Here is a 25793-nt window from a genome sequence, read left to right as displayed (position 1 = left end):
TCTCAAGCGAAGGAATGGAGGTTGATCGAGCCAAAATAGACATTATTTCTCGATTACCACTCCCATCCTCCGTAAGAGCTATCAGAAGTTTCCTAGGGCATGCCGAATTTTATAGGCGATTTATCAAAGACTTTTCTAAAATATCAAGACCTCTAACAAAATTACTTGAAACAGATTCCCCTTTCATCTTTGACAAAAATTGCAATCAAGCGTTTCTAACACTAAAAGAAATGCTAGTCAATGCACCTATCATGATAGCGCCTGATTGGAAACTACCTTTCGAAATCATGTGTGATGCAAGTCACTTTGCAGTTGGAGCTGTCTTGGGACAAAGAAAAGAAAAGCATTTTCACCCAATTTATTATGCTAGTAAAACACTTAACGATGCACAAGAAAATTACCCAACAACAGAAAAAGAGTTACTAGCCGTGGTATTTGCTTTTAATAAATTTCGTTCTTATCTTGTTCTTTCTAAAACAATAGTCTATACAGATCATGCAGTCATTCGATATCTCTTCAAGAAACAGGATGCTCCGCGTTTGATTCGGTGGATTCTACTCCTCCAAGAATTTTATATTGAAATCAAAGACAAAAGAGGAGCAGAAAACACCGCAGCAGATCATCTTTCGCGCTTGGAAGACCCAGCTTTGGAGGCAACCAGGGATGAGCAAATCAACGAAAAATTTCCAACGGAGTCCCTGGAAATGGTGGAATACCGAGAAGAGCCATGGTACGCCGACTATGCTAACTACCTAGCTAGCGGTATAGTCGCGAAAGGATGGCCACATTATCAAAGAAAAAAATTCTTTGCCGATGTAAAGCATTATTTTTGGGAGGATCCTTATCTTTTCAAAATGTGTGCCGATCAACTCATCCGCCGATGCGTACATGGTATTGAAGCAAGAAGAATTCTCCGCCATTGTCATGAAGGTCCATACGGAGGACATCATGGTGCCGCTAGTACCGCACGAAAGGTACTTAATTCGGGATTTTATTGGCCAACCATTTACAAAGATGCACAAAGTCTTGTAAAGACATGTGATGCTTGCCAACGATCAGGTAATATTTCTTCCAAAAATGAAATGCCACAAAATGGCATTCTTGTTTGTGAAATTTTTGATGTGTGGGGACTCGACTTTATGGGACCCTTCCCACCATCAAAAGGAAACAAATATATACTTGTGGCGGTAGATTACTTGTCTAAATGGGCCGAGGCCGAGGCACTTCCAACAAATGATGGAAGAGTCGTGGTAAGATTTCTGAAAAAATTATTCTCCCGTTTTGGCACACCAAAAGCATTAATAAGTGATAGAGGTACCCATTTTTGTAACCATCAACTCGAAAAACTTTTAACAAGGTATGGGGTCTATCACCGGGTCTCAACAACATATCACCCTCAAACAAATGGACGAGCCGAAGTGACTAATAGAGGTTTAAAAAGAATACTCTAAAAAAACCATAGGGTTAAATAAAAAGGAATGGGCCGACAAATTAGATGATGCTTTATGGGCTTTTAGAACTGCTTATAAAACAACAATAGGTACAACCCCATATAAGCTCGTCTACGAAAAAAGTTGTCATTTGCCAGTAGAGATAGCACACAAAGCCTACTGGGCAATTAAAAATGTAAACTTGGATGTAGAATTTGCCGGTAAGAATCGATTGTGTCAATTAAATGAATTAGACGAACTAAGGAATTATGCATATTCTAACTCCGAAATTTATAAGGAAGGAATGAAAAATTTGCATGATAAACATATTAAACCTAATGAATTTCAGGTAGGAGATCAAGTTCTTTTGTTTAATTCACGACTTCGATTGTTCCCTGGTAAATTAAAGTCTAGGTGGTCAGGACCTTTTTCCATCACCCATATTTTCCCCCCACGGTGCAGTCGAAATTAAATCTCGGAATGGAATTCCATTCAAAGTCAATGGCTAACGGCTGAAGCTCTATCAAGGATTCATTGAGGATGAGGAGGAAGAAATCTCGCTTCAAACGATCGAAGAGTAAAAGCATCAACATCATACCTGGTAAGTTACGAACAAACAGGTTGACATCTAGATCGGTAAGTCTTCTAACCAAGTTTTTGGGAAACAAGGCACTCACACGAGCACTTTAATAAAAAAATTAAACTTGCCCAAACACGAGCCGTGTCCGCGCAACTGTCGGGATAAAACCCCCCTTTTCCAAACAGTTTCTTCATTCCACACGCCCCGTTTCCCCGAACACTCTCTGGTTCAGGCGATTTTCCTGCAAGATTTCGACGTCTCTTCTACTTCTAACAATACCAAGGTATGATTCTATCATCATAAGTAGTTAGATTAAGCATTTGCATGTAGTTTAACATCAAGATTTGGGAAAAAAATTAGGGTTCTTCAACTTGAACCGGATCGAACCTCAATTTTTTGCATAAATCTGTTAGTATTAGTTTAAATTCATGTTATAGAAAGCAAATCCACTTGTATTGTTCATAGATTTGCCCGATTTCACCCAAAAACCCCAAACCCTTGTTTTTGAACCGAAAAAGATAAAATTGAAGGGGTAAATGGTTTGTTTTGAGAAAACGGCACTTGGGTTTTCATTTTCGGGGAAAACAACCCCTACTGAACCAAAAATTTTCAAGTTTTTGGGACTGGGCCGAAAAATGAGATTTTTGGGAAACAAATGTCTGGACACGGGGCCGTGTCCGTTGGACACGGGGGCGTGTCCAGCCAAACTCACTCCAACATGGGGCGTGTCCGCTGAACACGGGGGCGTGTTCAGCCGACTGTTTTCAGCTTTCTCCAAAAAATTTCACTGTCTCTTGCTAATTGTTTGGTGTTTTCTTTCAGATGGCCAAGAGATTCACTCGGTTCAATGCAAATGAATTGGACGCTAAAGCAAGATACGACGTGCTTCGAACTAGGCCGGAGGAATACCCACGACAAGTATGCATAGATCGTTTAGGAGCAGTGAACCAACTTGACCGGTTCAACAATCTAGTCACCGGCCCACTAAGAGCCGCCCTGTGCACTCGACTTCGCTCAGTCCACGAATATAATATGGAATTCTATAGCACATTCGCGTTCAAATCAAGAGCCGACCCATTTGATAATGATGGGGTAGAATTCCGGTGTGGGTGGAGTTTGTACTCAATCTCGATGGCACAGTTTGGGTCAATAGTTGGGTTGTATGCGGAAGAAGATGCGGGTAATGAAAAAAACACCGGAGGACTACATGAATTATCAGAAAACGAATGCCAGGCTGCTTAGGCGCAAATAGGAGAAGGCCACTACAATCCGAGCAGCACTAAGAGCACTAAGTTGAGGGACCCTCTTTACCATTACATACATAGGGTCCTCACTTACTCTCTTAGTCAAAGGCACGATAGCAGCGGCGTTGTTGGGTTATGAGATCTGGTGGTCCTTCATTGCATTCATTGTGACAACTGTCAAATTTGCATGTATCCGTACAATTAATTAATATTGATTAGTGCTTAATGACTGTACTGAATTACAATTTATGACTTAAACTGCTTTCTGATTTCTGTATCATACAAACATGTGCATCACATATTACATACTGTCACATCATTTCACATGCAGACTTTAGTGACATAAATAATGCACAAAGCACAGTTAGCGGATAACTCAGAAAAATGCTGACGATGTTCAGTACATAGATAGACAGTGTTTTGAGACCCAGTATGAGCCGGAAACCAAGTTCTACACTAGTATGGAGTGTAGGGAGGTAAGGACCATAAAACTGCTTCACTAGGTGATAGTTTAAGTGCCGGAAAGTGCCTAAGTCCCACATAAGGTGCAAAATTCTGCATATTTCAGCAAAATTCAGCAATTTAACGAACTAGTAACATGCAAAATATGGCAAAATTGTCCTGAATGCTTTCCTAAGTGTCGGGAATTTAAAGGGACATAAAAGGGTACGTAAAGATCACTAAACGGAATAGTTTGACACTTTAACGAACCAGTATCTAACCGAACAACCGGACATTACCCGAAACACCAAAATTATACTAGAAGCATTGTTTTAATATTTCTGGACTAGTTATAACCCCCGAACATCATATTACATGTATCAAACACTTAACATACTTAACCTTGAATTTTAACACTTCTAACCTACTTAACTTAACTTAACCATGGTTAAGGCCTAACTAGACCCCCCGCTCCCATGGTTGTTCACGGCACCAAGGGTGACCCCACCACCCATATCTTACATGATCTCTTACATAATCTTCTCTTGATCTCTAAATCTTCCTTGATCTTGTTTAGATTGGCTAAAGATTATGAATGGTACTTAGGGGACATTATACCCATTGGATAAACACCTAAAACTTGGTTATAAGATACCATTAGATGTCATTCTCACCAACACCTTCTTCTTCCTCCCTCTTCTCTTCTTCCTCACGGCCTAACACCCTCCTCCCACCTCCACCATTTTCATCCCACTAACAAGCAATATAAGGTGATATTAAGGTGTAAAAAGATAAGTTAGGAAGCTTGGAGCTTTCGGAAGTCGAAGGACCTTCACCGTTTGCTTTTATCCACTTCATTTCTCCACTTGTTCATCCCTAGCCTTGAGCTAGTAGTAAGATCTTCTACACACCCCTTTACATCTTGTTTAGATGGTTAAAAGATGATATATGTTGTAAATCACAAGAACACTAAAGAACATAATTTTGAATCTTGAACATAAGCCTAACATATGAAGAAATAGTGATGAAACTATGTTGTTTAGTGTGTGGATGATGTTTGCTTGTTATTTACTCGAGATTATGATGTTGATAATCATAAGGAGCTTGCTAGATTGTGATTAAACACGTGATCTAGCAAGTTAGAGGATGATTATATGTTAACACAAGAAGATCATCCTCATATATAAGCATGAACTTGAATAATAAGATGATTTCTTGAAAACTAATAAACAAAATAAGCTAGTAATCTTAAGAATCTAAGATTTATGAGTGGTTTTCCAAAAGAACCAAGTTCAAAATGTGATTTTTAGAAGATCTTGATGCTTACTTAAATATACACTATTTTTGGTGATGAAATAAGTGTAAGAGCACTTTGTTTACAAGAAAAGTTCAAAAGAATGATTTTTGGAAAAATCATCTAACAAGTTGTAAACACACAAATCTTTCAAGAATGAGGGTTTTAAAGTAATAAACACACTTTAAAGGGTAACTAAGTCTACTAAACATGCTACCGAGTTACTACAAGTTTTTGTGAAAGATCAAGTTCATGTTGTTATGTAAGTTGTATAGTTTTTGCACTTGGTAAGTGTAGATTGATTATTGATTGCTTGCGATGATTTTTGAAAAGAAAATGATATGCTTAAATAGCGTGGACACCTCCATTTTTTACGGGAAACTATAGCAAAATTTTCTAAAAATATTAACACTTAGAAAAATATTTTCTAATAAATATTTACAAGTGTATTTTGATCATAAGTTTTCAATATAAACTTTGCCATAATTTTTGTAACAAAAATACAAATATTGGAGGTTGGTTTTTATAAACAAAAATGAATAAATATGTATTTAGATCATACATTTACATTAAAGACACTTGTGTGAATATTTGTATACTTGGTGAAATAGTCATATTATCTTAGGGTAAAATTGTCACACCCCAACCGATGGCGGAAACATCGAGGCGTGGCACTGAGCGACACAGATTGTCCAGAAGTTTCCATAACAATTATCGTTACCAATCAATTTAAAATAACATGTCCCACATCATGTCTCAAAAGGCAAACAAATTATTACAGACAAAATCTAGGCAAATTGTTCTGTTTCGACAACTCAGGTTTCATTAGTACAGACAACTATTTATTGGTTTCTAAGACTCTTTCTTAGCCTTGATTTCCAAGCAAATAGACACCTTAAGCACCTGTCACATACGTTAAAATAGAAGTCAATACACAAAGCGTAAAGGCGAGTATACAAGTTTGATAGTAGCATATAGAGTTCGAAATAGTTTACACATAACCAGCACGTACACTGAGTAAAACGAAGCATGTTAGTTACCGACATGAACCTATCGATACCAATGACTGCGGGTTGACTGCCCAAGGCAGTTCGTAATACATGATCACCACTGTAATCCATGCAAATAATTGTCCTTAACAACCCCCGTGTGAACGGGTGCTGAGTCCAAACTATAGTACTATCGTTGCTAAGGCAGGTAGACAGCATTCCATGTGTAAACATAACAAACAGGCATTCATTAAGTCACGTATAACATGCGGTATCGGTTACCGTTAAAAGTATTGTGTAGTGTGTTCGATTGTGATTTAGAATAAGTACCGTATGTAACACCCAAAAGTGCGAAAGCAAAAAGGGTTCGAGTATACTCACAGCGATTGATGGATTGAAAGGAGCGCTAGAGAGTAAGGTTAGCCTGAACAGATTGATAGCATGACGATAAGAGACGCGTAAAACGACGCAAAGTACAAGTTTTGGTGGGTCGAACAGCTGGTCGATCGGAGGGTAGTCCGATCGGACAACTGATCGTGCGAGTGACAGTCCGTTCGGACGGCTGTCCGTTCGAGTGGATTGTTTCTCCCTTTAGGAAGGATGTGTATGTGTATGATGGTTTGACTTTTGAAGTTTTTGTTGTAGCATTATAAAACATTGAAGTATCTCTACCTTTCAGGTCGGTGGATCGGGCGGTCGTTCGATCGACCGGCAACCCGTTCGGTTGGGCATTTCAGTGAAAACAAGTTCACAGCGGGACGCCACTCGATTGGACAGCAGTTCGATCGGGAGGCATTCCTAGTTCATTGAACATGTTGAAAATTGTTTAAGTGTTGAAGTCTAATGGTCACACGCTTGAGCGCTCAACCTGATCGGATGGTAGTTCGATCGGACAACAACTCGTTTCAACGATCAGACTTCAATTGTTGGTGAATAGTTTAAGTGTGGGACCCAAAGTGCAAGTCGTTCGGTCTGGCCAGTCGATTGGGTTGGCTGTTCGATCGGACAGCACTCCGTCATGGTCGACCTGTTCGTCCTTCACTTAGTTGTTTTGGTGGTTTGTCGTTTTATAGAGGTATTTTGATAACGAGTCAAGCAACCGGAACTTTTTCAATACTTGGTCCTCCTGATCGGACAGGAATCACCCAAACCCGACTAGTGGACTGTTCGAGGCGGCGGTTCACGTTTAACCCGAGATCGGTAAACCTCATGGATAGAGTCCGGATCTCGAGCCACACAACCACTAGAATGAGTAGTAGGTCAGCACAAGCTCCGTTTCTATCGGTTTTGAAGGCATTGAGTGTAAAAGAGTTGAAAGAAAGTTTAAAAACCATCTTTCAATCCCTTTTCTTGGTGAATATGTTTAGATCTATGAAAGATCTTTGTTAGTTTATGTGGAAATCAGTTAGATCTAAGTTGTTCTTGGTGGATTGAGGCCAAAACATGAAGTTCTTCAAGAACACATGATGACGTCATCTTAGAACACCTTGAATCTTGATGATTTCACGGTTAAAAATTAAGATTCAAAAGATAGAAAGGTGTAGGAGTGCGTGTAGATCAAAGAAGTACAAGATTTAGGACGAGATCTTACCAGAATCGAGAGAAATCTGAAGAAAAGTGAGGAGTGTGCGCTGGTCGGACGTCACCTTGCCAAAAGTGGAAAGAATGAAAGTGACAGGAGGTATTTATAGAGTTCCAAAAGAGGAAAGGGGCTGGTCGATTGGCCAGGCAGCTCGATCGGACATCCTGTCCGATCGGACGGCAGTCCGATCGAACGGCTGGTCGATCGGCTGGTTGCCTGATCGATCAGTCGCTTGATTTGGGCGTTTGGTGCGACGAGTTTTGCCGTTTCAATTTCGATTGCGAGCGTTGCGATGCGATGGAGTTCCTAGTCAAATTACTTTTAATCCCAACTACTTATATCTCGCGCTATCTCTTCTCCAATAATTATCATACTATAACAACATACAATCATCCTTATTTCGTATTCGTTTAGCGTTTACGATTCAATTGCGATTGAGTTCGATTGCGTTTCGATTGATTTCCACACATAACTTAAGTTAAACATGCACAAGTAACACATAAGGCACACACACATGTATAACAATAACCAACATGCGAGATTTGAGTTGCGAGCACGATGTTGATTAGATTAGTTCGATTAGCGTTTAGTTAACTTTATCGCTTTGTTACTTCCTATTGTTCACAGTCGTAAAGCGATTCATAGCGATAAATATACATCGATTACTGCGATTCTAATTAATTACTCCACATAATACAACTAACATAAATCATAAAATAGACTAACTACAAGTCAAAGAAGTCAAAACATGAATTGAGCAAGGAGAGACAGATTGCAATTAGCAATCTTTTCTTCCTTTGACTTCAATCTTGACTTTGACTTTGACTTTCGAAACACGGGGTGTTACAGCCTCCCCTTGTTTAGGGAATTTCGTCCTGAAATAAGGCCGAAGCCGTAACAAACAACTGCGGGTACTTCGCCTTCATGTCGCTTTCGAGTTCCCAAGTGAACTCCGCGCCTCGTTTGCCTTCCCATCGGACTTTCACAATAGGAATGCGCGACCGTCTGAGCTGCTTGGTTTGGCGATCCATGATTTCGACGGGTTTCTCCACGAAGTGTAGTGTTTCGTTTATTTGGAGGTCATCGAGAGGTACAATTAAATCATGCTCATCCAGGCACTTTCGGAGGTTTGACACGTGGAAAGTCGGGTGGACATTACTAAGTTCCTCCGGTAGTTCGAGTCTATAGGCGACTTTTCCGATCCTTTCCAGAATCTTGAAAGGTCCAACATATCGAGGCGCTAGTTTCCCTTTCTTGCCGAATCTGGCCACACCTTTCCAAGGTGATACCTTTAGGAGTACGTAGTCGCCAACGTCAAATTCAAGGGGCTTGCGTCGTCTATCGGCGTAACTTTTCTGTCGACTTTGAGCTTTCAACAAGTTGTCTCGAATTTGGAGGACTTTGTCAGTCGTTTCTTGTAATAGCTCAGGACCGGTTAATTGTAACTGACAGATCTCGTGCCATACAATAGGCGATCGACATCTTCTTCCATATAAAGCCTCGAATGGTTCCATTTGGATGCTGGTATGACAACTGTTGTTATACGAGAATTCGACTAACGGCAGGTATTTATCCCAATTACCACCAAAATCTATGACACACGAGCGGAGCATGTCCTCAAGAGTATGCATCGTTCCCTCAGTCTGGCCGTCGGTTTAAGGATGGAATGCAGTACTCAGGTTAAGCGTAGTACCAAGAGCCACTTGAAACGTTTCCCACAGTCGCGAGGTAAACCGAGTGTCACGGTCAGAGATGATGTCGCGAGGCGTCCCATGATTACAGATGATCTCATCGGTGTAGATTCGGGCTAATCGTTCTACCTTGTAGCCTTCTCGTATTGACAAGAAGTGAGCAGATTTGGTCAAACAGTCAACAACAACCCAAATGTTGTCGTGACCTGATGACGTGTGTGGAAGCTTTGTTATTAAGTCCATAGTTATACTCTCCCACTTCCACATAGGGATCGGTGGTTGTTCGAATAAGCCAGAGGGTCTTTGGTGTTCGGCCTTGACCCTTGCACAAGTCAGGCATTTCCCAACGTAGAGAGCAATATCCCTTTTCATACCCGGCCACCAGTACTTGTAGCGGAGGTCCTGGTACATTTTATCGGCACCAGGATGAATAGAATACCGGGACTTGTGGGCTTCGTCCATCAAAATCTTTCGCAGTTCGGTCTGCTTAGGGACCCAAATTCGGTCCAGGAAGTGGAATATCCCATTTAATTTACTCACAAGCTGGGCTCCATCGTGGTAGATTATTTCCTTCTTCAATGTGCGTTCATTAAAACATGCATGCTGGGCTTCGCGGATGAGAGCTTCGAGATCGTGTTGGGCTTGAGTATTGCGAATGCTGAGCAAAGAACTCCGTCTGCTGAGAGCGTCGGCCACGACATTCGCTTTTCCTGGGTGATAATGAATCTCATAATCGTAATCGTTGAGAAGTTCTACCCATCGGCGTTGACGCATATTAAGTTCTTTCTGATCAAAGATATGTTGTAGGCCCTATGATCGGTGAAGATCGTACACTTGGTACCATACAGGTAGTGTCGCCAAATCTTTAACGCAAAAACAACCGCGCCTAGCTCGAGATCATGGGTTGTATAGTTCTTCTCGTGGATTTTGAGCTGACGAGATGCGTAAGCTATAACCTTGTCTCGCTGCATAAGAACACAACCAAGACCAAGGTTGGAAGCATCACAATAGACAATGAAGTCATCGTTTCCGTCGGGCAATGTGAGAACAGGAGCATTGCAAAGCATGTGCTTGAGGGTTTGGAACGCAGACTCTTGTTGAGTTCCCCAAACAAAAGGCTTGTCTTTATGCGTGAGAGCGGTAAGCGGCACAACGATCTTTGAGAATCCTTCGATAAATCGTCGATAATAGCCCGCTAGTCCGAGAAAAGAACGGACTTCAGACGGATTCTTAGGTGTAATCCAACTCTTAACTGCTTCAATCTTCGCGGGATCGACATGAATACCTTGACTATTTACGATGTGACCCAGAAACTGAACCTCCTCTAGCCAGAATTCACACTTGGAGAACTTGGCATAGAGTTGATTCCCTTGGAGTAGTTCGAGAACCAAACGTAGATGTTGCGCGTGTTCGGCTTTCGACTTGGAATAGATCAAGACATCATCGATGAACACGATGACGAAACGGTCGAGGTACGGTTTACACACGCGATTCATCAGATCCATGAAAACCGCGGGTGCGTTGGTTAGACCAAAAGGCATAACAACGAACTCATAGTGGTCGTAACGAGTGCGAAAGGCGGTTTTGGGTATATCTTCCTCTTGAATGCGTAGCTAGTGATAGCCTGAGCGTAGATCGATCTTCGAGAAACACGTAGCACCTTGTAGCTGATCAAACAAATCATCAATGCGAGGCAGGGGATGGCGGTTCTTGATGGTTAGCTTATTCAATTCCCGATAGTCGATGCACATCCTGAACGACCCATCCTTCTTTTTAACGAAAAGGACTGGCGCGCTCCAAGGAGAGGTGCTCGGGCGAATGAAGCCTTTCTCAAGTAATTCCTGAAGCTGGTTCGAGAGTTCACGCATTTCGGACGGTGCGAGTCGGTAAGGAGCTTAAGCGACAGGGTTGGCTCCAGGAATAAGGTCGATACGGAAGTCGATATCACGACTGGGCGGTAGTCCAGGAAGGTCATCAGGGAACACCTAAGGAAATTCACGTACCACAGGGACGTCTTTCACTTCTGTCTTTCTTTTCTTTTCCTTCTCCGCTACTACAATGTTAGCCAAGAAAGCTCTGTATTCCTTGCGGAGATACTTGCTAGCTTGGACACATGACATGAGTTTGAGGCCTTTCGAAGCAGTTTCGCCATAAACACACAATAAATCACCATTCGCGAGCGAGAATCGAATCATCTTATCGAAGCACACAACTTCAGCATGGTTTTCGCGAAGAAAGTCCATGCCTACTATGACATCGAAACTTCCGAGTTGCATCGGAATAAGGTCGATTGAGAAGATGTGATTGTTGAGCTCAAGAGTACAATCACGAAGAGCAGAATTAACGGCGACAGTTCTTCTAGTGGTGACTTCTACATCGAATGTCGAGGAGAGATAGGAGCGCTAACGACTAAGAAGCTTCTCGAATTCAAACGATACAAAGTAGTTATCGGCTCCAGTATCAAACAAACATGAAACATAAATACCATTCACAAGGAACGTACCATTGACCACATTGTTATCAGCCTCGGCTTGGCACGCATTGATGCTGAACGTTCTGGTGCGTGCGGCTTGTTGCTGCTGTTGTGGCTGTTGCTGCTGATGAGGCTACTGTTGTTGGGGCTCTTGTTTCACCACCATGTTCGGGCACATTTTCGCAAAGTGGTCGGGATCACCACATGCGAAACAGACTCGGGCGTTGATCGCGGGTGCCTGAGCCGCTTGATGGCCTTGCGGGGCTGGGAGTAGAGCTTGATGAGCAGTGGCAGGAGCTGCAGTGTTACGGGGACATGTACGCCAGTTAACAGTAAAATGACCATACATATTGCAGTGGGCGTAGAAACGACAGGCAAGACCCACCGGATGATGATAAGAACATGTTGGGCAAGCCGGGTAAGGGCCTGTGTATGCACGCTTTGCAGGTGTAACACCTCGAATTTTTGTGTCCAATGATGTGTAAACGTGTGTCATTTGTTTACACGTGGCATTGATATAAATAAAGGACTAATGTTGACAAACCTAAATAATGCTTGTACCTTCAAACGAATAAATCATAGATCGTACGGAAGCGAAACGCGGAAGAAAGTGAGAGATTACAAACCACAGGGTTTAACTGTGTCAACATGTTTAATTATACCTCTGAGTGACCCTTTAACGTTCCCGAGGCTTTGTAACAGTATAATACACTCACTAGAATGCAATATATAAATTTCGCGAAGTTCCGTTTTAAAACGAGAAAGTTACGATCGAATTCGTATGAGAAGGGTTAAAAGCGTCAATAATATAATTTAAGGCCTTTCGGATAATAAATAAATTTAACCGAGGGCTTAACAATGCGGGTAAATAACGCGAGGTCCTTAACTGTAATTAATCAAGGGCCATATCGCAAAGTTACCCATTCAAACCCGAAAGGTCAGGTAATTAATTACCAAGATTTTATAATCATTACTAAAAGATTTAAAAAGATTTATTTTTAACCCCTTACGGACCGTAAAGGGTATGCCTTACGGACCGTAAGGAGGGGGAATGATTGCTGATGATCCGCCTATGGCTTACAGACCGCAAGGCCGAAGCCATACGGTCCGTAAGCGACGCCCAGCGACAGATTGTTGGCTGTTGGCTGTTTTAAGCGGCAAAACATGAATTTATGGGTTTCTCAGGATCATGGGCGCCCCCTACTCGACCCATAACCCTCTAGGACACATGCCATTCATCCATGATCAGTTGTAGAGTGATGTGTGATGATCTTGGGCCTTGTCTTTGACTATAAATAGACCTCTTGTGTTCATAAGTTCATCACAACTCAAACACACTTCTCTGGTCATTCTAAAGGCTCTCAAGCATCCTTCTTTGCTCCCTAAGCAAGTCTCAACTTCTGTAAGTCCATTAGATCCCTTGTAGTTTGATTTATACTTAGTAAATAGCTAAAAACTAAACCGTCGTAAATACGGTTTGACTTCAAAATAAATCCGTAATGGCTCAGGCTTATGACGGATCAAAAGTAGTTATGAGTTGGTATTTATGTGGGTAATAAACCTCTAAAAGGTTTCCCTCTTATCACCACTCTAACTAGATCAAATGTCGAGTCAAACGAATGCTTAAAAAGTCAACAGAAAGCTATTTTTTGCGATTCTTACATAATCTGTAATGTATATGCTATGGAACCTGTTTAGACACTCATAAAACATGATATTAAGTATATAAACTTGATTGCGCTCGTTTGAATCGACCATTTGCTATATTGACCCGGTTCGGAGCCGAATGTCGCTAAAGTTTGACTTTTGCTTTGACTTCAGTTCTGACCCGTTTTAGTGAGGTATAGATATGCCTTAGGACTCTCTTAGGACCAGGTTACATGATGGTATAACCTCTGTGACCGGTTCATTGTTTGTCCGAGTCTTTTACGCGTTTCCGTTAATCGCCTAAAAGTTGACCGTAACGCCCTTTTTAAAATAAAACGAGTATTTCGGACACGTGAACGGACCATAACCTTGCTTACTAAATTATAAGCATGTGCTTAAAGTTTCACATCAATCCGAGGTCTAGAATGGTAGTTATGCTAGATAGCGCAATTAAAGTAAACTTTTGTAATAAACGGCGCAATTAGCATAACGCCTATCTAAACCAAGTTTCGTCACCAAAACTTTTACCCACTGTTATAAAATAATATTTTTGGAATTTTAAAGATTTTTAATAATTTTTACCTTGCTCATAACCTGCGGTTATGGCTACGGTTCGGTAAATACCGAATATGCCCTTTTTGGCCAAAACTTGAGTTCTACAAGGTCTTTTGACCCGATTCCAGTTGCTACTGATTTTAAATAATAAATAAAGTATTTTAAACTTAATAGACTGTTCGGGAAACTCAGATTTCCTGTAGAACTCGAAAAGCTCTTTAAAAGTCTTTAAAATGACCGAAAAACCCCTACGGGGCGTAATATTAACTTAAACTCGTTACGGGCATCACGGAAGGTATCCTATTGATACCACAACCTCTTTAAGGCATATTGACTTAGGAAATAAACGTAAGACTCTCATGGATAACCGTTTCGCCTATTACGCGCACGGTTCGGCTTATGAAACTAGTTTTCGTAAAATAGCCGATACGGGTCAAATTATATTATTTGGACCCCAAAATCCAGAGTGTGAACCTTAAACCCATCTAAAACAAGTCTCTGAACTTGTTGGGTCAGAATCATACTCCATTCTCGGTTTTCGCCTTTTCGCGAGATTAAACCGTATTCACATATCGGAACCAACCGGTCTAGGCTACGGCAAATATAAAGACTCGTTAGGATTCTAATAGGTTAATTAAAACCTTCGTTCCAGAATAGGAGCCCCAGTAAAAGCTCTCGGTGATTTAATCAAATTAAGGAATATACTTGCAAAGGTAAATACTTTAACTTATTTTCCCTTATACGGGCTTGGGATACGGTATATTAATACCGCTTGATTGAGCATCATATCTTCCATCGCTTAGGTGGTTAATTGAATAATGTGATCGGCTCATTTAAACAGTCTTGTTACTTAAAAGCCTTTGGGGGGTTAATGACCGTTGTCTCGGATATCCTTGGCATCATTTTACGAAATGGCCACGACCTCGACATCCCGGTGTAGGCGTACACCCGGTATATTATGTCGACATTATTATTAAAAGACGTAGCCGTTGGTTTTTACACTACGGTTTTACGCAATGTGGTGTGTCTATTAATCTTTAACCCGGACAGGATCCGGGCTACTGAACGCATAAAAGGACATGTAATTCGTTCACAAGATTTTAATAAATTTTCCCAAGTTATAAAAGAGTTTGTGCCTCGTGCATTCAAATCAATTTTAATAAACATTTTCAAATGTGTCAGTTGAACGTATTTACCAGTGTAAACTGACGTATTTTCCCCAAAAGATTAAGTGCAGGTACTACACGAAATTTGGCTGGTAATAGCTTCCTAGCATCACGAATAGTCTCGCAAGCTTGATGTTGTATCTGATTGAACAATATTTTATTATTATTTTTGATCCCCTGTGGATACAATTCGACTTCTGTAATACACTTGATATTACATTCAAAAGGTTGAATTATATTTATCTTTTTGCTTCCGCTGTGCATTCATATAATTGTGTGGTTTGACTATATTGTTGCCAACTACGTCACGGTAATCCCCCACCGGGCCCACCGGTGATACACGTGGAAATCGGGGTGTGACAGGTTGGTATCAGAGCCAACATTGAGTGAATTAAACACTATCCTAATGTGTTTAATCTTAGTGACACAATTGCACATACTTGAGTCTAGACAAGAACTTAGGACAAATTCGAATTGTTATTCCAATTTTGTCTTTTTCTTTTATTATTGGTATTTAAAGTTTTATAAAGCAGGAAACATGCCGCCAGTGATATTCCGAGGAAGAGGAAGGGGAAGAAGAGGCAGAGGAGAGATCGTTACTCATCACGATCACGAAGCCGGGCCTTCAGGTACGCGAGCTCCTTCAACCACAAGGAGTGAAGAGCCGCAAAGGCGAAGAGACCTGTATGAACCTGCGAGGCATTCCACCTCGCATAGCTCGACGCCGTCGTACCGGCACTCATTCGGGCCAAATTCCGAGAATGATCCCAACAACCCGCAACCCTCCTTCATACCGCTACAACGTTCGGTATCGCACCGAAATTATGACGACCCTACTCCATACTTCATAGGTCAGTTTAATCCAGCTGACTACATACAGGAACCTTCAGGCTTTGTTCCATTAGGGCCACAAGATCACTTCTCCGAAGATCATATGGATGAAGATACTGATCCGACAGAACCTGCTCGTGGTACGCCCACGCATCCGATAGAAGTCTCTGATGGGTCATCCTTCCATGGCACACCCTATCAGGGACCTGATAGCTTTCAAGCGTTGTTCGACCGACATGAGTGGTACTACACGCCACCTCAGCAGACATCACAACAACCGCGACATCCGCAGGATCCCTCTGAGGATTCACGCTTTGTGGCAGTTACGCCACCACCTCCGCCACCGGCGCAACCAGTAATGCCTGATCCGCCAAGGCGTAGGAGGACAAATGCTCGTATGTCCACACGAGGAGGAGGGGGTATCCACTTCAGCACCCCTCGACACTCTAGTAGTAGCCACTATCCGCCACTACAAGAAGAAGGACCTTCAAGTCCTATACAGGAGGCGAACTCCGCACCAGCTGCACCAAATTCGCCACCATTTGGGTATGACCAACCCATACCTGCTTACACGGGTCCAACGGCTTACAACCCGTTCGAACCATCACAAGCACATTACAACTACAATTACGAGCACGACCCATATGTGGTGTCGGCTAGATATAATGCACGCTATCCTGACGGAGCTCATGGGAACATGGGGGCACCGGACTACTCAGCTCATGGGTATCCAATACCTCCCAGACCTCCGGTTCCGCAACAAGCGCCACAACCACGTTTCTCTCCTCCTGAACAGGAAGAGATACTCCATCGACTAGATCGTGTGGAGAGAGAGTTCGAGGAAGAGAAAAAGAGCCACCGAGGATTTCTCAAGGGCTTGGCGAACCTACTAAAGGGAAAAAAGAAGAAACGTGACCACTAGCCCTTAATAGTTGTACTAATGTAATTTCTACTTTGAAAGAAGTCCCTGCGTGGACATTTATCGTATTTCAGTCCCTACGTGGACTTATCTTTTAGTCTTTGCATGGACACCTATCTTATGTTAGTCCCTGCGTGGACTTGTCACTTATTTTAAAACCTCTAAGTAGGTATGTACTCGTTTAAAGTCCCGTTTAGGGAAATATGTAATAGTATTTGAGATTTTGGAATGTATGATATGAGTTTTGTTTTAATATATATGAAATAAATCAAAACCATTCCTTTTAAATTGATCTGCCAATATAAAGAATCTTAGAGTGAAACCTAGCCAGGTGTCTTTTAAGATCCGGCCAAGATGGTACGACCAAATTAAAAGATTCAGATTCCCTGTTAACCTCTGCAAGCATGTTGACGATCATGGCAGATGTGATTCGTTAAAAATCACACACGTCATTCTTATACAATAATCCTTTAAGGGATTACAAAACCCAAATAAATGATTTATAAATCATGGGCTAAATCATCAATAAAGATGATCATTTATAAAACATCCATTAGTGATGTAGTGCCTACGGGCCAACCTTATTTAAAACATCCATTGGAGATGTAGTGCCTATGGGCCTATTTTGTGAAAACATCCATTAGAGATGTAGTGCCTACGGGCCAACCTTATTAAAACATCCATTAGTGGTGTAGTGCCTATGGGCCGTAATAATTGTCTCATAAGGACAGAAGACAGTGGTGGTCTATGACTCCCTGTCAGAAAGAGATAAAAGAACTACGGTTCAAATCTCTATGCCTTTGATTCTCTGAAATCTCGGCTGATATTATAAAACATCCTCGTGATTAGGCTTTACGCCGCCTATATTATTGATATAGCTAAAATAGGATATATTCAAATCCTAAGATTAAGTGAGTAATAAGTTAACCAAATATGGTCTCTGTTATCATGGTTAACGAATTGTCATAAAAGATAATTCTATAATAAGCTCCTGAATAAAATTTTGTTATCTTCTGTAACAGATTCAAGTTACAATGGCGGATCCCAATGGAGAGAATAGCCATACAAATGAAGATGACTACGACAATGCGCCAGTGCATCTGACAGGCGCACAGTTAAAGGCTCTGATTGACAACGCTGTTCAGGCAGCTCTGGATCGTCAATATACTGAGTCTCAAGGCAGAACCGTATCAAAACCACCCTCCAAACCAAAATCACAATCCAAACCACTCTCCAAACCCAAGAAAGATGACGATAATCACTCGTCCGCTGAGAATAGTATTCGTCGAGAACGAGAATATACTGATGCGTCCGTTGCCAAGGGTTGCACCTACAAGTACTTCGTGTCTTGTAAGCCCCGGGAATTCACAGGGGAGAAGGGTGCTGTGGATTGTATCACCTGGCTGGATGAGATGGACACTATGGTGGACATCAGTGGGTGTGCGGAGAAGGATGTGGTGAAATTTGTGTCACAATCATTCAAGGGCGAGGCCCTAGCATGGTGGAGAGCGTTGGTGCAGGGATCCGGTAAGTCTGCTCTATACAAGATGACATGGGAGGAATTTATTGCTCTCATTAAGGAAAACTACTGTCCTCAGCATGAGGTAGAGAAGATCGAGTCTGATTTTGTGTCACTGGTAATGACAAACCTAGATTGCCAGGCCTATTTGATGAGCTTCAATACGATGTCTCGCCTGGTCCCGTACCTTGTGACACCAGAATCCAGAAGAATCGCCCGTTTCATTGGGGGCTTAGAACCTGCGATAAAGGCTAGTGTGAAGGCCTCTCGGCCGACGACCTTCAGGTCAGTAACTGACCTCTCCTTGTCTCTCACTTTAGATGCTGTCCGTCTGAGGACGCTAAGGAGCAAGGAGGCGGAAAAGAGAAAACGTGAGGACGACACCTCACGGAGGTCAGGAAAGAAACACCGTGGAAACGGTGAAGGCAAGAGAGGGACTGAAGCAAAGAAAGATGGGCAAGCTGGAGAAAGGCCCAAATGCAAAGTCTGCCAGAAACCCCATTCTGGAAAATGTAGGTTTGGGTCAAATTCACAGTCCCAGCCAAAGTCTTTTGCCTGTGGACTATGCAAGTCCAAGGACCATAAGACGGTGGGCTGCAAGCAAATCAAGGATGCAACATGCTATGGTTGCAACGAAAAGGGGCATATCAAGAGTAACTGTCCCAAGAATGCCAGGAAACCAGAAGAGAACAAGAAGACAAATGCGAGAGTCTTCCGTATGGATGCAAAGGAGGCTGTGCTGAACGACAATGTACTTACAGGTACTTTTCTCGTAAATAATATATTTGCAAGAGTACTTTTCGATTCAGGCGCTGATAAATCCTTTGTAGACCAAAAATTTTGCAAATTACTGAATATGCCTATCAAAACCCTAGATGTGAAATATGAGGTAGAGTTAGCAGACGGCACGATAGAAACCGTCTCCACTGTTCTAGAGGGATGTGAAATATCCATTAAGAACCATTCTTTTCCTCTATCTCTACTTCCCTTCAAACTAGCAGGTTTCGACATTGTTCTGGGCATGGACTGGTTATCCCGTAATCAGGCCCAAATCGTTTGCAACAAAAGGCTTATAGTGCTAAAGACTCCGAGTGGTGAATCACTTACCATTCGAGGAGACACGCAGTATGGATTACCCGAAGATGTATCTATGCTCAAAGCTTCTAGATGTTTGAACAGAGGCTGTGTCATTTACATGGCTTAAGTGATAATTGAAGAGCCCAAGCCAAAGATAGAGGATCTTCTCGTTATTTCTGAATATTCCGAGGTTTTCCCCGAAGAACTACCTGGTTTACCACCAGATAGACAAGTGGAATTCAGAATAGACATCATACCTGGAGCAGCTCCTATGGCTAGAGCGCCTTACAGGCTTGCTCCGACGGAAATGAAGGAATTAAGGACCCAGTTGGATGAACTGTTGGAAAAAGGTTTTATCAGACCTAGTTCGTCTCCCTAGGGAGCACCTGTCCTATTTGTAAAGAAAAAGGACAGATCGATGTGGTTGTGCATCGATTACCGTGAGCGGAACAAAGTTACCATCAAGAATAGATATCCTTTACCAAGGATCGACGATCTGTTCGATCAGCTGCAAGGAGCGAGCTACTTCTCGAAGATCGACTTGAGGTCGGGCTATCATCAGCTAAAGGTCAGAGATGAAGATGTGCACAAGACAGCATTTAGGACTCGCTACGGTCATTATGAGTTCCTAGTGATGCCTTTTGGGCTCACGAATGCACCGGCTGCGTTCATGGATCTCATGAATCGCGTCTGCAAGCCGTACTTGGACAAATTTGTCATCGTCTTCATCGACGATATCCTTATATATTCCAAAAGCCAAGCTGACCACGAGAATCACCTCCGTTGTATTCTCGAGTTGCTACAACGTGAGAAACTCTACGCCAAATTCTCTAAATGCGAATTTTCGCTACGAGAGGTTCAATTTTTCGGTCACGTTGTAAGTGAGCGTGGTATCCAGGTGGATCCCGCTAAGGTAGAGGCAGTCATGAACTGGCAAGAGCCAAAGACGCATACCGAAATTCGTAGTTTCCTGGGGTTAGCAGGATACTACAGGAGATTTATTGAGAATTTTTCGAGGATTGTTGCGCCCTTGACTTCCCTAACCAAGAAGAAAGAAAAGTTCATTTGGGGCCCAAAGCAGCAAGAATCCTTCGAAATCTTGAAGCAAAAGCAGAGCAACGCACCTGTGTTGACCTTACCTGAGGGTACAGAAGAATTCGTAGTTTACTGCGATGCATCACACACAGGCATGGGGTGTGTGCTTATGCAGAAGGGCAAGGTTATTGCCTACGCTTCACGACAATTAAAGGTGCATGAAAAGAATTACACCACCCATGATTTGGAGTTGGGAGCCGTTGTATTTGCACTGAAATTGTGGAGGCATTACCTCTATGGTATTAAATTTGTGATTTATTCTGATCACAAAAGCCTTCAACATCTGTTCAACCAGAAAGAGTTGAACATGAGGCAACGCCGTTGGATGGAAACATTGAATGATTATGATTGTGAGATCAGGTACCATCCCGGTAAAGCGAATGTAGTCGCTGATGCCTTGAGCAGGAAAGAAAGGGTAAAACCTATTCGAATCAATGCCAAGAGCATTGAAGTCAAGAACAATTTGATTGAGAGGATATTAGCTGCACAGCGAGAGGCTGTGTTGGAAGCTAATTATCCTAAGGAAAAGTTAGGAGTAACTGAAGAACAGCTGACTCTTAGCAAGGATGGAATCCTTAGACTGAACGGACGAATATGGGTTCCGATTTATGGAGGGCTACGGGATGTTATCCTCCAGGAAGCCCATAGTTCCAAATATTCGGTCCATCCTAGAGCCGACAAAATGTATCATGACTTAAAGGCAAATTATTGGTGGATAGGCTTGAAAAAGTCTGTGGCCGCCCACGTAGCAAAGTGCTTAACTTGTGCTCAAGTCAAAGCCGAGCACCAAAAGCCGTCTGGCTTGCTACAACAGCCTGAACTTCCCGAGTGGAAGTGGGAATGCGTAACTATGGACTTCATAACCAAGTTACCCAAAACCAGGAAAGGAAACGATACAATATGGGTTATAGTCGATAGGCTGACTAAATCAGCTCATTTTCTACCCATCAAGGAGACGTATAGCTCCGATATGCTAGCCCAACTTTATGTTGATAAGATTGTAGCCTTACACGGCATACCTGTGTCTATTATCTCCGACAGGGATACTAGATACACGTCTCATTTCTGGAAGAGTTTCCAGCAATCTTTGGGCACGCGTTTGAACTTCAGTACGGCTTACCATCCACAGACGGACGGTCAGAGTGAGCGTACCATTCAAACGTTAGAGGACATGCTACGCGCGTGTGCTATAGATTTAGGTGGTAACTGGGATAAGAACCTACCCCTAATCGAATTCTCCTACAATAATAGCTACCATACCAGCATAAAGGCTGCGCCTTTCGAGGCATTATACGGTAGGAAATGTAGATCGCCTGTTTGTTGGGCGGAAGTAGGAGAGGTCCAATTATCAGGACCAGAGATAGTTTTCCAGACAACGGACAAGATTGTCCAGATTCGGGAACGTCTCAAGGCTGCCAGAGATAGGCAGAAAAGTTACGCTGATCCGAAACGTAAGGACTTTCACTTCGAAGTAGGTGAAAAGGTGTTGCTTAAAGTGTCACCCTGGAAGGGGGTGATGCGTTTCGGCAAGAAAGGCAAACTGAGTCCGAGATACATAGGACCTTTTAAGGTCATTGAACGTGTCGGATCAGTCGCCTATAAGTTGAACTTACCTGAAGAGCTCAATGGAATTCACAATGTGTTCCACATCTGCAATCTCAAGAAGTGCTTCGCCGATGAATCATTGGTGATCCCACACACAGATGTGCATATAGATGAGAGCTTAAAGTTTGTAGAGAAGCCTTTGTCGATTGAAGATCGACAGGTGAAGAAGCTTCGAAGAAAACACGTACCGATTGTAAAGGTCAAATGGGATGCTCGTAGAGGTCCCGAATACACGTGGGAAGTCGAAGCCACAATGAAAGAAAAATACCCTTATTTATTTGAGTAAATCTCGGGTCGAGATTTATTTTAAGGGGGTGAGGATGTAACACCTCGAATTTTTGTGTCCAATGATGTGTTAACGCGTGTCATTTGTTTACACGTGGCATTGATATTAAATAAAGGACTAATGTTGACAAACCTTGAAAGTATATAAATTCGAGGGTTATAAATGTCAAACAAGGGTAAATATACTGTCTAGTAACCCTAAATAATGCTTGTACCTTCAAACGAATAAATCATAGATCGTACGGAAGCGAAACGCGGAAGAAAGTGAGAGATTACAAACCACAGGGGTTAACTGTGTCAACATGTTTAATTATACCTCTGAGTGACCCTTTAACGTTCCCGAGGCTTTGTAACAGTATAATACACTCACTAGAATGCAATATATAAATTTCGCGAAGTTCCGTTTTAAAACGAGAAAGTTACGATCGAATTCGTATGAGAAGGGTTAAAAGCGTCAATAATATAATTTAAGGCCTTCCGGATAATAAATAAATTTAACCGAGGGCTTAACAATGCGGGTAAATAACGCGAGGTCCTTAACTGTAATTAATTAAGGGCCATATCGCAAAGTTACCCCTTCAAACCCGAAAGGTCAGGTAATTAATTACCAAGATTTTATAATCATTACTAAAAGATTTAAAAAGATTTATTTTTAACCCCTTACAGACCGTAAAGGGTATGCCTTACGGACCGTAAGGAGGGGGAATGATTGCTGATGATCCGCCTATGGCTTACGGACCGCAAGGCCGAAGCCATACGGTCCGTAAGCGACGCCCAGCGACAGATTGTTGGCTGTTGGCTGTTTTAAGCGGCAAAACATGAATTTATGGGTTTCTCAGGGTCATGGGCACCCCCTACTCGACCCATAACCCTCTAGGACACATGCCATTCATCCATGATCAGTTGTAGAGTGATGTGTGATGATCTTGGGCCTTGTCTTTGACTATAAATAGACCTCTTGTGTTCATAAGTTCATCACAACTCAAACACACTTCTCTGGTCATTCTAAAGGCTCTCAAGGATCCTTCTTTGTTCCCTAAGCAAGTCTCAACTTCTGTAAGTCCATTAGATCCCTTGTAGTTTGATTTATACTTAGTAAATAGCTAAAAACCAAACCGTCGTAAATACGGTTTGACTTCAAAATAAATCCGTAATGGCTCAGGCTTATGACGGATCAAAAGTAGTTATGAGTTGGTATTTATGTGGGTAATAAACCTCTAAAAGGTTTCCCTCTAATCACCACTCTAACTAGCTCAAATGTCGAGTCAAACGAATGCTTAAAAAGTCAACAGAAAGCTATTTTTTGCGATTCTTACATAATCTGTAATGTATATGCTATGGAACCTGTTTAGACACTCATAAAACATGATATTAAGTATATAAACTTGATTGCGCTCGTTTGAATCGACCATTTGCTATATTGACCCTGTTCGGAGCCGAATGTCGCGAAAGTTTGACTTTTGCTTTGACTTCAGTTCTGACCCGTTTTAGTGAGGTATAGATATGCCTTAGGACTCTCTTAGGGCCAGGTTACATGATGGTATAACCTCTGTGACCGGTTCATTGTTTGTCCGAGTCTTTTACGCGTTTCCGTTAATCGCCTAAAAGTTGACCGTAACGCCCTTTTTAAAATAAAACGAGTATTTCGGACACGTGAACGGACCATAACCTTGCTTACTAAATTATAAGCATGTCCTTAAAGTTTCACGTCAATCCGAGGTCTAGAATGGTAGTTATGCTAGATAGCGCAATTAAAGTAAACTTTTGTAATAAACGGCGCAATTAGCATAACGCCTGGCTAAACCAAGTTTCGTCACCAAAACTTTTACCCACTGTTATAAAATAATATTTTTGGAATTTTAAAGATTTTTAATAATTTTTACCTTGCTCATAACCTGCGGTTATGGCTACGGTTCGGTAAATACCGAATATGCCCTTTTTGGCCAAAACTTGAGTTCTACAAGGTCTTTTGACCCGATTCTAGTTGCTACTGATTTTAAATAATAAATAAAGTATTTTAAACTTTATAGACTGTTCGGGAAACTCAGATTTCCTGTAGAACTCGAAAAGCTCTTTAAAAGTTTTTAAAATGACCGAAAAACCCCTACGGGGCGTAATATTAACTTAAACTCGTTACGGGCATCACGGAAGGTATCCTACTGATACCACAAACTCTTTAAGGCATATTGACTTAGGAAATAAACGTAAGACTCTCATGGATAACCGTTTCGCCTATTACGCGCACGGTTCGGCTTATGAAACTAGTTTTCGTAAAATAGCCGATACGGGTCAAATTATATTATTTGGACCCCAAAATCCAGAGTGTGAACCTTAAACCCATCTAAAACAAGTCTCTGAACTTGTTGGGTCAGAATCACACTCCATTCTTGGTTTTCGCCTTTTCGCGCGATTAAACCGTATTCACATATCGGAACCAACCGGTCTAGGCTACGGCCAATATAAAGACTCGTTAGGATTCTAATAGGTTAATTAAAACCTTCGTTCCAGAATTGGAGCCCCAGTAAAAGCTATCGGTGATTTAATCAAATTAAGGAATATACTTGCAAAGGTAAATACTTTAACTTATTTTCCCTTATACGGGCTTGGGATACGGTATATTAATACCGCTTGATTGAGCATCATATCTTCCATCGCTTAGGTGGTTAATTGAATAATGTGATCGGCTCATTTAAACAGTCTTGTTACTTAAAAGCCTTTGGGGGGTTAATGACCGTTGTCTCGGATATCCTTGGCATCATTTTACGAAATGGCCACGACCTCGACATCCCGGTGTAGGCGTACACCCGGTATATTATGTCGACATTATTATTAAAAGACGTAGCCGTTGGTTTTTACTCTACGGTTTTACGCAATGTGGTGTGTCTATTAATCTTTAACCCGGACAGGATCCGGGCTACTGAACGCATAAAAGGACATGTAATTCGTTCACAAGATTTTAATAAATTTTCCCAAGTTATAAAAGAGTTTGTGCCTCGTGCATTCAAATCAATTTTAATAAACATTTTCAAATGTGTCAGTTGAACGTATTTACCAGTGTAAACTGACGTATTTTCCCCAAAAGATTAAGTGCAGGTACTACACGAAATTTGGCTGGTAATAGCTTCCTAGCATCACGAATAGTCTCGCAAGCTTGATGCTGTATCTGATTGAACAATATTTTATTATTATTTTTGATCCCCTGTGGATACAATTCGACTTCTGTAATACACTTGATATTACATTCAAAAGGTTGAATTATATTTATCTTTTTGCTTCCGCTGTGCATTCATATAATTGTGTGGTTTGACTATATTGTTGCCAACTACGTCACGGTAATCCCCCACCGGGCCCACCGGTGATACACGTGGAA

The 25793-nt window shown here is 41.8% G+C and overlaps 1 protein-coding gene across 1 annotated transcript in view; it reads right to left on the bottom strand.

Annotated features, from left to right (window-relative positions):
- Positions 1–4352: 4352 nt before the first annotated feature.
- Positions 4353–25793, bottom strand: part of LOC118482589 — a 22269-nt gene continuing 828 nt past the window's right edge. Inside the window, exon 3 of the mRNA XM_035978124.1 lies at positions 4353–4448. Within this exon, the coding sequence (XP_035834017.1) occupies positions 4353–4448 (96 nt within the window). The remainder of the gene's footprint in view (positions 4449–25793) is intronic.

The sequence above is a fragment of the Helianthus annuus genome, chromosome 10, assembly GCF_002127325.2.
Source record: "Helianthus annuus cultivar XRQ/B chromosome 10, HanXRQr2.0-SUNRISE, whole genome shotgun sequence".
Classification (NCBI taxonomy): Eukaryota; Viridiplantae; Streptophyta; class Magnoliopsida; order Asterales; family Asteraceae; genus Helianthus; species Helianthus annuus.
The sequence above is the reverse complement of the archived record's forward strand: the minus strand, read 5'-3'. Positions and strand labels throughout refer to the sequence as shown.